Here is a 14,412-nt window from a genome sequence, read left to right as displayed (position 1 = left end):
CAGAACCACTTGCAGAACGTGTTAAGAGACGGTCAAACAAAGTATCATCTGAACATTAATTCCAGCTAAGTGAACAGATCCCTGGAGCACTTTAACATATAAACTAAGGTCAGCGGACTTCAGGCAGAAGTGGAGAATATAAACCCAAGACATCAGGTTCACAATGCCAAGAAACAAAGTCATACAAGCAGAACAGACCAGGAGCTGTATTACCTGCTTGTAAGATAAGACAGACAGAAACATACTTGACAACAGTTAAAGATACTGTATTTCCTTTCCTTCACAAAGAATAATGTGACCTCAGGTCCTCTTCCTGATTATTTGAAAGGTGAAAGAAGATGATGGAGGACATCACATTTTAGATCTGAGTAATTTTCTCTTGGCAAGAAGCTGGATGACTGAGATTTCCTATTTGGAATGGTAGAATATGCTCTACTCTTCTGAGCAGCACGTCACAGAAGGCAGTGTCCTAAAACTATCTTATGTATATATATACACACATCTTACAGCAACAAATTCCTTTACAGTGAAAGATTATTATTTCATTAAATACTTTCTCACATAAGCAGCATATTAAACTTGGCACACAAAGAGGATGAGAAAAATCTTTGTCCAGCTGACATCACTTAAAGTAAAAACGAAGCACAATGATCATAAGGCCAGGTACATGATTCAAAAAATAAAGCTCAGAAGCTTTACTTCTGTAAAGAAGTAGTGTGACAACATTAATATAATTCCCCACATTAAAATATTTAAAATACACAGAGAATTCTATCTCTATTTCCTTATATGTGCACTCGGGAAAAAAGCCCACTGATGTGGTGCAATTTCTAACACAATATAGTTTTCAGACTATTTCATCTTACATCATGATATTATTCCATTCACCCTCAACATGGTAATATCTGATTGAATGAGTTGGAACACAGGGTTTTTTTCTGAATAATTTATACCAGAAAACTGTAAACGGTTTTTGAGACTAATATTTCACAATCACGGTTGTAAATTCAAAGACTGGGAAAGAATTCAGATATCAAGGAATTATGTAACTAACAGAAGAACACGCATTTTAGTATATTTTTGTTCAAATCTGTAAATTAGTCTATGGGATAAATGACAAATGTGAAAAGCCAATGCAGACTGTGAGGAACATGCTTTTCAGCATGTATAAAGAAGCAAAGCTACAAAACCTGTAGTACAGAGTACATTTTCTGTTAAAGACCCTGTAACATCCTTTTATCCTTTGCGACTTCAGTAAAAAATAATAGGATCTCAGTTCTAAACACATAAATCAGTTTACATTTGTGACAAATACTATTGGAAAGAGGCAGGAGGATTTTTGTCCAAAGTTCCATTTACCTGTTACAATGAATTAGAATTATATTTGTGCACAATGAAACTCTAGATAACTTACATATTATATCATGACATATTGGTATAAGTACTGACAATAATTGAGAAACTTTACGAAAAAACTCATTCTTTGATTTAAGATCTATGCCTGCCAGATCACAAGATCTTCAATATTTTAATAACAAGCATTTTGGACAGATTTTACTGGTATTATGTGTTTTACAGGGCATTTTGCTTTGCCAAACAATAGCAAATATCTTTGTACCATTCCAACTACATTTACAACAAAGCTAGAGTAGCCAAGTTCAAGACCTTTAAGGTCTTGGAAGCACTGGGGCCTTCTTCTAGATCAAAGTATAAACTACACGACAATAGAAAAAGAATTTTAAAGAATTTTTAAAAGCTTTTAAAAAGAAAAAGAACAAATGATAGTAATATTTTTATAATGTACTTTGTTAGTAAACCAAGGTTTTGAGAACAATTCCATCCAATGTGGTCCATTAAAGACCACACCAACTGTAGCTTATTGTTTACACCACCCCTCCCCACTCCCAGATCTCATGAAGCAGCAATGGGAGGCCTAAAACCCTACAAGTCTACCCACAGTTCAGGAGCTGGTTCCATGTTTCACCAGCTCTGTCTGTCCACCAAAACTATGACTTCTGCTACATACTCCACTACATCCTTGAGTAACCATCTCAGCTGCTGCAATCACACAGTTCTTAGAGTAAAAACTCTGCTGTCGGTATCTCAATGTGATTAGCAGACCAAATCCTTTCCTCCTTGCACCTCAGTCCTAACCTGAGCATTTTTCATTTCATTTCTTTTAGTATTTCTCCATCCATTCCATCAACAATGTTAGCTCTGTCCACTAGGTAAAAATCTCACAGTCAGATCTTCCACCTTGGTCCTGCATGTGAGAATCTCTGAATCTGTGTTGAAGAGCCCTCAATATCCAGCCCACATACTTTTAGACAAGCAGTTTTCCAGTAAACTCGCATGGAAAAGATGTACTTTTTTAAGATGACATTCATGAAAAGAGAAGGTCTTGGTAGTTCTCCTTCTGTTGTACAAGGTTAAGCATATAGTCTGCAGCTAACAAATACATACAAGTACAGGTATTTGAAAACCCCTGTAGAGAACAGTTGTTTTGAGACTAACCCTTGACACTTGGCACTAGTCTTTCTGGCACCTACTTATCCATAATGAAAAGAAAAATATTGTTTCTTTTCTCCTTCCTCCTCAGTATTCTGGTGTTTCTTACTTCACACCTTAGGCAAGTTTTAGATCTGCCAAATGCAGGACTACCCTTTAGACATTCTTGCATATCAGAATGCAAGAAAGACACAGTGTAATTTTAGAACATAACTTTTACAACGTGGAGGAAAAGAGCTTTCACAACCATTTGTAAATCCTATGTGTATTTGTAAATTATTACTGAAATAAAATCCCATAGTAATTCTTTAAACTGCTATGTGGGAGTAGACAAAAAAGAATGGTTCGAAAGAAAAAATATTATAGCCTATCTGTTTATACTCACACCGTCAAAAGGACTACAAAACTGCATGCTCTGATTCATTTGCTGGCCAACAGAACAAGCACTTTACATGTTACTTTTTAATTTCTAGTGTCAGAATTTAGTTGGTTACAGTTTAGGATGTAAAGGATTTAAAACACAACCAAACACTCTGAAGAAGAGTAGTGCCCAGAGCAAAGGTCCAGCAAGTAGCTTTAGAATTTTATAGATTCCCACAGAAACCAGTCTAGATTCAAATAAAGGAAGGAGCTGTGGTGGGCAGCCAGCTGTCATGTACAGGTGATATCTATGACCACACTCAGGTGGAAGGCAGGAAGCTCACTGGCTAGACTTACATCAGGAGAATAAAAATAGAACGTATATAGAAGGGTGACAGAGCCATTCAATTCTTCCAAATTCAATCCTCCACTTGACTCCAGTGAAGAAGGCCACCTACACGTCCTCATCCCTTGTCAGTGTCACCCTGGTGCTGCAGTGACCCAGGACACTGCCAGCTGTATGCCAGTGAGTTGAGACTCTAAGAAGATGCTGCTCCTTGTGGAGCAGGCACTGGTGGTCACTAAAGTTAATACATTTTTCCTTCATATTGCAATGGTTTATATGCAGTGACAGCAACTGTGCCTCAGCTGGCAAGAGGAGAACCCTTTCCAAGAGTTGCTCATTTGCCCAGACCTAGTAGAGTACATCCCTTAGTCCTCCTCTGGTATCACCAAGCTGGGACACAGAGCAGCTTTGGGTACCTTCAAGATCAGCAGAGACTGCTACCACCCTGACCATCCCCCACCTCTCACCTGCCCACATATGGACATGGTCTGGTTATTTGGAAAACACATGAACTTCATAAAGATCACAATACACTGGTGACCCTTCAAGAACTCCTTCCAGAAAAATTGCATCAGGAAAATAATTTTTGAAAATATCTAAGTTGTTTTGAATCTTTCTTCCACATATAAATATTCATTTGTTCCACCAATATTTCAGACAGCCAGCTCTAAGTAGTACAATGTTTTTCAACTGTTGCCACTAAACAACATCAACCCCATATGTACAAATGAAATTTAAGCTGTAGCTATTGCATACCAGATACTGAAGTTTCTAAAAACATGATTACATTAGGGTGCAATGGCCATTTAATCAGGAGGGGAACTACTGCCAAGTTTTCCCTAGCAGAATTAAATGCTTTCAGTCAGCTCTTGGGTTTTAAATAGGTGATTCAGGTTTTAGAATATTTGCCATGCTTTACACCACAAAATCCAGCATGCCCTTTAGTCTTAAAATCTGATAGGTCTTCTGGTAATTAAAACAACTAAATAAACAAATAAAGAAAGAAATAAAATAATCATGTTACAAAGAAAAATTTCCTCCATATCAGTCTCATATTATTTTGACTGTTTTCATCATGACAAGACCCCTGTTTTAGAAAAAATGATAGCAATATTGCCACTCCCACAAGGCACAGGATAAAAGACAGCCTCCAATTAATAGTACGAAAGCCAGTTATTAATAAAACAAACACACCCAGAGATACTACTTATTTCAGCAAATATCAACAAAAGTTCTTCAAAGAAAATAAATTTCCTAACATTGCCAATGCTCTTTCTTCACCCTTTCTCTTGTTTCTTTTTCACCATTTCTTTTTCTACTTCTCTTGCCCATCTGTTCACTGTCATGAAGTAATGGGCTGGCACTCTCAAAACTTTCAAAACCAAATCACCATAATAATCTTCTAATTCTTTTAAATTCACTTAAATTGTAGCAGCAACAGGGATCAGCTTACAGTCACAGGAGAAAGGTTCACAGAATTGCATTTAGAAACCATTCAACATTTTGGAATGAATAGCAAAACAATCCACATGGAGAAAATGTGATAATGGAGCCATAACATGATGGCATCAGGCTCTTAAAATATTTCTCCTCAAAGCCCTATTGTATGCATGATTTACTTTGAGCATAGGGATATCTGGAAGCCACATCAGAGACCTAATGGATAGACATTTTGTTAACATATGTAGAACTGATGCCAGGCCATAAAACAACACTGCACTGAGTATTACACATCTTCAGAAAAGTCTGGTTGTTTTTGTTGATTTTTTTTTCTTGAGGTTGGGGTGGATTTTTGGTCTACAAATTATTTCTTCTGTTATGTGCACGAATGCCTAACAGGCTCAGAAGCCTGTTACAATTTTTATGTTCTCTTGTTCTCTGGATCTTTGCCCAGTATCACAAAATCTGAGACAGGGCTGATCTTTGAAACTGGGAAAGGAAGAAGAACGAAAAAATAAACAAGCATCTATATCCTTTGCAGGTTCTGTTACATCCATCACAGACTGGTAAAGACCCTCACAATCCATGCTACTACATTAGCATCTCTGTTTCTCAGGTCATCCCTAGGACTACTACTTTCAAAGTGCTGATCAAACTTGGCTCTAAGCTACAGCGCATTCTTCAATGGTCTTTCATGTTCTTGTTGTTCAAAATGGAGACAACTTTCAAATTGTACAAACTGCAGATATGGCATTCCATAAAACCAGGAGGCCAAAAAGCTTTGTAGAGTGAATTCCTGGAACAGCTCTCCAGGATTCTGAAAAGGCCACTTATAAGCTCCTCTGTTTCTGCTCTAAAGTATTTATCCTGGATCACAGAATAATGAGCAGCAAATTTATGTGCTTTGTAGGGCACTTAGGAAACAGTTTTTCCATCACTTAGTAACTGTAAGATAAGTAAAACAGCATTGCACACCAAGAAACACAGAGTATGAAAAGACACTGAAAGTCGAGATTGCAGAAGAGTTATAACTTTATCCATTTTGATACCTTTTCAATTAATCACATATTTTGTAGTTCCATGTTTGGCACATTAGGTACATTGAAGCCAGATTAACAACAAACAGCTGCTATTTATAGCATTTCCCCAGAGATGGGAATGGTTGCTGCTGTGCTTTAAGACCAATCATGTTACATCTGTATTAAAATGAGAAGACAAACATGTTTTACTGCCAACTCTGCCAGAATTTCAAATGAAAACCACATTAGTTAACTTGTGGATTTCTCAGTCAGTCAGTCTCCAGCGTCAGCTTACATAGTTTAAATAAAACATCTCACCAGCACACAATACAACACAAAAGGATGCTAGCAGCATGGGCCTAGGTGCAAAAGAATTCTCAAATACTCGTCCAAGATAAAAGTCAGGAATGGACTGCAAATGTCTCTAACCTGCAATAGCCTGGACCTCAGCAGGTTCTGCTCCCATATCTTTATCATTTCACAAACTCTTTGGCTCAGTTGTCAGCAGTCATACCAGCTTAAATATGTTAAATCTCACAACCCACAGGTTTTTTACTCTCACTGCTGTCCTAAGCACTGTGAGAACGGGATCCCAAGCTCAGAAAGGTTGCCAGGACATCAAGTCATAGCATGTTTGGTCCCACTGTTTCCTATTTGTTTATATGAAGAAAAGGTGAATCTTGAATTCATGATCTTATAGGCACAGGCTCACCTCCTTTAGGCACCTACAGGTTAATCAGGCCTCAGCAGGCACTAAACAAGGACCTCAGCTCCCCTGAGGATGGTGGATGTCTCTGCTCTGACCACGCATGATCACACCTGCTCTGACACAGGAAGAGTCTTGTCTGGGGTGAATAGTCCTTTCCTAACTTAGAAGGAATAATACAATTATAAACAGAACAGAGACTTTGGTGAGACACTGAACTTTATTGACAGAATTACAAAATCCATTTCCTTTTTCTGTTCAGAGGCTTTCTACACCACCTGAAAACTTATTCCTGCAAAGTTGCAGCTTGCAGTAGATTTCACCATACATTTTTGCTAGCTGGAACAATTGCTTACTGCCTACTGACCAGCCAAACAGAAAGGATAAAGCAGGAAGGAAACCTGAAGTATCAGTGGGTTAATTTTTCAAAAGTATTTGCACATTGGGTACAAAGATGCCTCAAAAGGACACAGGACATGTGCGCTCATGTCACATCATCACCCCTGAAGATGAATGCACCCCTGAGAGCTTGATGCTTCATAAAGCAGTAGTCACACTTCTTTTACTGCTTTAGGTTACTTGGAAATGCAAATGTGTTGAAGTTAAGCATAGGTACCTAAAATAAGGTTTGCAACTCAAACAATTCTGAGTATCCATTTTGATGATTTCAACATTTCTTGAGGCAGGAATGACTTTCAGAAAGCTAAGTCCAAAATACAAGAAAATTTTAGGAAAAGATATCAAAAATATATCAACTATTATTTTTCTGGTTTCCTTAACACTTTTCTAGTTTTACCCCCCCAATCCCCAATTGCTATTTGCAAAAATCCACATAAAGCACTTGGAAAAATGATTTTAAAAGGAGAACAGAACTGGATAAGCTCCAAAAGTGGTCAAATTAAAAAAATTTTAAAAAAAAACCACACAAAAAAATCCCAAAAAACCCCCAAAGCAAAATAAAAAAGAACCCCCCAAAAAACTCTAAAGAGGTATGGAAAAAAAGAATTTTCTCCGTTAATGCATTTTAATAATAATAAATATTGTTTGTAGCATAAACTTGTCAGACATATTATTTCAGTTCATGATGATTATTTTTAATAAATATGTTAAAATCTCATGGAAGGAGTCAATTAATTATTTATAAATCAAGCAGTATATTTAATTCTGGTCAATATATAGATGAACACAAGTATACCTAAATGTGTAGTTATATCTTGAGCTGAATCACTTTTCACCAGACTTCACACACTTTCTTTAGTGTCCTATAGCAACTCTCATTTTCAACTACATTTCGGGGGTTTAAGTCATAATTTGCTGCAATACCTGTGACCAGCTATGCTTCAGAGGTTTTTACCTAATTTTAAACTGTTTTGCTTTAGACCTTTGTAAGAGCAATACCACCCATTGTTAATTTCTCACCCAGAGTTCAGAGATCCAGATTTGGGTTTGTTTCAATTCAAAACTTAAACTGAAATTTTGGCCCGTGGAAACGGCACCTTTCTGTTCCCCTGGATCTGTACTGCATTTTGAAACACTTTGGCATAGAGAGCATTGTAAGAGTTTGGATCTGCCATGTATTTTATTGCCTAAATAGGGAGATAGTTCCCATTTTTACCAGAGTAATGCAATGGAATGAGCATGGTGAAGGATCCATTAAGGCTCCAACAGGAACTGAGTACTAAAAAACCTAAACATTCACTGGTTTTATTTTTCGGTTTCTTGGTTACATTTTCAAAGTGTGTCCACTACCACTCCCATTATCATCAGCAGAGGGCTTGTAAATAAGCCTTTACCCAGTGTTTAAGAAAAATGAGCTTGTCAGTAAAGTAGTGGAGAGATCCCAACCCACTTCAATACTTAAAGAAACAGAGCAGGACAGCAAAGAGAAAATTAAGTCCAGTCAAGCACCTTAACATATCTTTGAAGTCTACATTTGAACACTTCATAACCTGAATTGAAATGCCAAATTTTGAAATATACCAAACATAATTCAGGAAAGACAGCCAATTAACTGGTTAGAAACATTGTTAAAAATGCAGATGACATAAAATTAAATTAAATGAACCGCAATTAAAAATTTGGAACATTTAACTTGGTGAATATGTGTTTCATGAAGCTAGAGACACAGGTGATGTTATGTAAACCAATCAACCATCAGGGTAGTTACTCTTTCCCTGCCCAGTGACCAAGTTGCTGAAATTGAACACTCATGCTAACATTGAGAATCTCTTGAGACACCACAAGCCAGAGCTACTGAACTGTCATCTCAGAAAAGACAAAATCTCTTAAATACATAAAATCTCTTGCCTGGTTTAAAGGTCAGAGATAGTCATTCTTCTTCTCCATTGAAGCCATAAAAGTACAGTGTTTAACAAAGCATTTTGGCTCAGTAGGTACAGCAGCAATTTCTAGTGCTGCTGTAATTGAGGTTTCATCAACATTTTCACAATAAAACATACTCACAGAAAAGTAATTCCCTATTGTAAGCTGACACAGAAGACGTTGTACCAGGCACAAATCCTTCAGCACCAAGAGTTTGGTTTGTATGATTTTTAGCTAAGAAGTTGGAGAAAAAGATAAAGCAAGAAGAAAAGTCTTACAAATGGAAGACAACAATGTAGAATTATGAAATGTTCAAACAGAATTTGTGGTGCAGACAGTTTTTCCAACCATATGTACCTGCCAAACATAGCCTGTTACTTGTAAAAGACTGAAAAGCTAAAAATGTCTAAAATATAGAAGAGTGTGTGAATAAAAGTTACTTGTTTTAGGGATTTCTCCAAAAGGGCCTGTTTGGTTTTTTGATTGTTTCTTCCATATTTTTAAAGACAAAATGAGGGGGTTTTGTATATTTTCACCCACCTGCTCTGGGTACTTGCTTCCAACTATCTCTGCCACAGTGTTAAAGGACAAAGAGTCTGGATAAGTCTTAGCTCCCATCCTCAGGTGCACAACAATTCTAGTGCCGCGGAGAGACATTCGTGACATCATTTCAGCATCTTCCACAGTGATGCAAGCAGTGGGAATTTGGGGTACATCAGGCTGGTAATTCTGCCCCCCAGTATGTGGACTGTTAAAAAAAACAACAAAACACAGTGTTAACAACTTTGCTCTGTAATTTTTTTAGCATACTGTAGAATTATTAAAAAGAATGACCATCAGGACCATCCCTGCCATACTCTCAACAGGGATATAGCTACAACTTTTAAAAAACCTTTTGACAAAATACATCAAGTATTTTTACACTAATCAGAATATCTGACTGTTTCTATTAAATGTGTCTAGAATTCTAGTCATTGTCAGCTCTATTTAGGTCACTGCCATGCTTTGATATCACACTCCATTCACCAGAAAGAAAAGGAATGAAAAGTCTAAATGAACAGGTTACCATAAGTGCATTTTTTTTTCCTGTGGCAAGTAATGAAATTAAAATTCACTATTAAATTTTAATGCTATTTTCCAAATAACAGAATTGCAGAACAGATGAGGTTGACAGGAACCTCTGGAGATCATCTGGACCAACTCCCCTGCTTGAGCGCGCCACCCAAAACCAGTTGCCCAGAACCATGCACAATGCATGAAAATCTTCACCTGTGAGCCTTCTCACAGCAGCAGACACACTTTTTTATACATTTAAACAAAGAATAAAAAATTTAAATTGGGTTATTTTTAAGTCTTCTAAACTGGAAAAAAACCCTCTATTTAATTCCTGGAGGAGATATGTTAAGGAGGAAAGGAAAAACCTCCTTAACCTTACTTTGTAAGGTTATAGATTAGGTAAAATGGAAGACATTATTCAATTATATTTATTGAGAAGAATAATCCCTTCTCAACCATAACAAGTCATATTGTAATCAATAACATAACCTGCAGAGTAGATATGTATAAACATTTATTTCACACGCAAATCCTAAAAACGAGTTACAGAGGTCTTACAGGAGCTTCCTCAGAGTATAGACAGATCAGTCTATTAAGTGACAACAGTTCAGGAAATTATTGCTCCTGGTTGTTACAGCTGAACCTCAATCAAAGGCCAGTGTCTCTTTCCATCAGCTTTGCAGGTCAGGTGACCCATGGCTCACCTTTGAAATAACATTTAACCTGAAACTCAGCATTTCCTGCGCCATGTAATACTCCCTGAGTGGGATAAACCCATGTAGACTTATAAGTTCCGACCTTTTTTCCTTTCTTTTTCTTTCTCTTTGTTGGATAAAAAAAGAGGCATCCCTCATCCCCACTTTTAAACTGTGAGAACTTGCTGCATATGTTTAATATTTCTTTGAGTGTTTGCGGATAAATCCAGCATGTTAACCAAAAGACTTTCCAAACAACGTAAAATAAACAGACTGGAAAAAAAGAAAAAGAGAGATGACGGTTTAATGTACTAATGTTAAAAAAACCCAAACCCTACATTCAACAATGGACCAGAAACTGTTTGTTTCTGGTAATTTTAAATGAATGTTTTTGCCTGAGTCTCCTGGCAGGTTTATGTCTTAGTACTAATATGGTGTATATGCTGAATTGCAGTAATTCAAGTTTTATCATTGATTTCAAGGTCCTTGTTATTTCTCAGATGCTCAACAAAAGAAACACCTTAAACTGTATTTGTTTCTCCAATTTAAGCAGCAAAGCACATTTATTGCAGATGCTCCATCCTGATCTTCTACCACAGTTGTGGATAAGGCTTCTGACAACTCACACAGTTGTCAGTGCTTACACACCTCAAGTAAAGGAACATTTGCAGGTACAAAATTTACCCAGCTAGCCCAAAAAATAAACCTAAAAGTTACCCAGAAGTGCCATTTGTATGCTCAAACTACCACTCTGCCAACATTACAAAGGTAAACTCTATTACCCAAATTAAACCATATTGGCATGGGCTTAGATGATACCAGGATCTGACAGGAATGGATGACTGCCCAAATTATTTCTACAAAAAGGGAAATGGACCCTAAGCATGACCGGTAGAAAGACACAAAGCAATATCACAGTACTGTAGATTTCTAATGCTGCAAGATGAACTCACACAGAAAACATTTATGGCAGACACTAAACATCCTAGGATGCACCTGATTGAAGTTTACATGCATGCAAATCATGCCATGTTTTAAGTATATCATCTACATAATAAATTGCTTAATAAAATGCCAAAGAGTACATTAAAAAAAATGTAAGCAGAGCAAATTAAGTACCTTTTACGTAGAGATAACCAAGAACTGGAAAGGCTACTGACCATATGGCAAGACATGAGCAAGAACTAACAAAATAGAAATTACTATCAGACTCTGTGTAACAGATGGAGAGAAGCTTTTCTTAGTTTGGCTCAAAACAGGGCAAACAGGACATAGTTTGGGGAAATCAGGAGAAAGAATTTTTTTGGGTGGGGGGAGAGGAAGCAGAGGGGATGACAAGAAAGGGTTTCTTTTCATTGATTATGAACAAACATTATTTTGGGACTATTATTTCAAAAGAAGAAAGATCTTACTAAAAAAAAAAGTAATTAAACTCTCTTGCATTTACCATTCCTTGCACCTTGAAAAGGAAATGAAAGGAAAGCATCACATAACAGCAGCTATGGAGATCACAAAGAACCCTGACTCTGAATAAGCATTTAACTTAAAAACATTGGTACCTACAGACAGGCAAGTAAGGTGCACCTCTGGAATTTCCCACTAACACCTGGGAGGGATGTTAGCATCTGCTTCAAACACACACTCTGAAAAATCTTGTTGTCCAACAAACCCTAAATTAATTCTGCAAAACTTTAAGGGTAGTTAGGTTATTTAATACATGCTACCCCAGTTCAATACCATAATTTGGTGTTCAGAAGAGATGGTAAGTAGTTCTCCCATTATTTTTTATTTACTTAACAAAAGTATCTGTTTTGATTTTAGATCTACTGAATAACCTCACATCCATATTTAAACTATTAATTGAAAGCATATTAATGTTAGTACAAACTCACAGTCATTTGGTCTTGACATTCTTGATCAACAGATGACAAAATTCAGATAAATAAAGTGGTTGAGTTTTGCTTTTGATAAACCCCTAGATTTCACATCTTGGAAAGTATTTAAGAGAAGTGTCATAGTATGAATAAAAGCAGAGAAAAGGCTCAAAAAAACCCCCCACATTTTCTCTGTGGTACATGTCAAATGGCTAATAAGAAACAGATGTGGCTTGTATCTTACACAAAAGTGTAAAGGGAGACTAAAAAATTCAAAAAGCAGCTAGTTAGTTTCTCTTCTGAGTAACAATAAAATATGGAGAAACTAAAAAATGTGGATTAAAAGATGTGCTGCTGGTGTCAGGTCAGTTCTAACTCTTCTTACTATGGTAGCTGACCTTGCATGCTCCATTACTTTGTTCCTGCACTTCCAGCCCTTATCTCTAAGATAAGCTAAAATGCCCAAGGAAAAGTAAACTGTATAAGAACCAGTGCTTCAAGCTAAACTGGATGCTCTGATAGAAAACAGATCTCAAGTTGAAGCCTTGGAAAATGATAGCAATCTCCTAAGGGGAGAAGTAAGTATGACATTACAAGAACTCTAACATGGCTAAAAGGAAAAAAAACTCCAACCAATCAAAACTTGATTATACAAAAGCTTAGAAAGATTTATTTCAGCCATAATGTGTATGCACATACCCCCAGTGCACTATTCTTCACATCAACCTAGAAAAGCAATCTAGAGTTGAGAAATGCAAAATCAATGTTGTCTAAGAATTGCCAGTGTTGTCTAAGCTTGCTCCTTTGGACAAACACACTGCAAGACTCTAATTACATATGTGACCACCTATTTTCTACAGAACCCATGTAAAATTCTCTGTATGAACCACATGTAAACTAAAAATTCATACTGTTAATATGAACTTGTTAATATTGACTTAAATGATAACATACATTCCTGAGTAGAGCCATGACTACATTAAGCACTAGCTATACTCACAGCATGATCACAGCCTTAACTCGGTAACAGGCTCACAATCTTCCACACACTTTGCTGTTGTTTTTTCACTTGTATATTCTACATAGCACAGAAAATTCCCTCATCACATACAAAGCTTTTCACTTTAAAGGGGGTGATGCAACATACTGCAGCAAAACAGGAGGAAAACCACACATCTGGCTCTCACAGTTATTTACGGAGAGTACCTATTCATGAGTACCTCACTCCTGTAACTTCCTCTGCATCACAAGCAGCATGACACAGCCTGAACTCTACAAAGTAAATCCCCTTTTCCAGCACCACAAACTCCTTACAAAAGAAAAGTTGCCCTTGTGTGCACTCCAACTGCGCATTTTCTTCCAAGATTCTCACCAATATCTGGAAAGAGAGGCCAACTGTAATTGCAATTAGTCAAAACGTCAAAAGTATTGTTAATCTCAAGATTAGGTCTATAAAGAATTAGGTCTATAAAAATAAAATCAAGACTATTCCCCATTTACAACCACTTGGCAAAACATAAAAGAAATAAATTCAGCCTAATTTTGTGTTTCTGTCATCATTTGTCCCAAGACTCACTTGCTTTATTTGCTTCTTAGATTGTCTTGGTGGGATTTGATTTGTTGGTTCACAGTAAGTTGAAAAGATATCAAGATTGTCAAATTCAAAACCAAAAAGGAATATGCACAGAAAATGCTAAGAAACTGCAGAGTAAAAATACTATACAAATGTGGATTTAAATAGTATAAATAAATAATGCAGTGTAATGGAGCCTTACCAAGGAAAGTTCCCTTTGAAGAAGAACACAGCATTATTCTGTTACCACATGGACTCCAATTAAATTAACATTTAGAAAACTGCATTTAGTTACTGCTGGGCACTCAATAAAATTACCTTTACCAAACAAGCATAATAGCTTTGCCACTATTACATATGTCCTAGGTTACAGAATATAACTTACACATACATGTTTGTATTTCACTATAATATTCAGTAACACAAGCACCAAGAGAATTCTTCAATAAATACCGAATCTTTTAAAAATAGCATGGATTAGATATGGTTTGCCAAACAAGAAGTAGAAAGCAA

At 36.6% G+C, this 14,412-nt stretch overlaps 1 protein-coding gene across 1 annotated transcript in view; it reads right to left on the bottom strand.

Moving 5' to 3' along the window:
- CPQ (carboxypeptidase Q) overlaps positions 1-14,412 on the bottom strand; it is a 147,059-nt gene that overhangs the window by 84,224 nt on the left and 48,423 nt on the right. Inside the window, exon 4 of the mRNA XM_030968341.1 lies at positions 9,242-9,449. Coding sequence (XP_030824201.1) covers positions 9,242-9,449 — 208 coding nt within the window. The remainder of the gene's footprint in view (positions 1-9,241; positions 9,450-14,412) is intronic.

This window comes from Camarhynchus parvulus, chromosome 2 (assembly GCF_901933205.1).
Source record: "Camarhynchus parvulus chromosome 2, STF_HiC, whole genome shotgun sequence".
In the NCBI taxonomy this organism is placed as follows: domain Eukaryota; kingdom Metazoa; phylum Chordata; class Aves; order Passeriformes; family Thraupidae; genus Camarhynchus; species Camarhynchus parvulus.
This window is presented reverse-complemented; position numbering and strand designations above follow the sequence as displayed.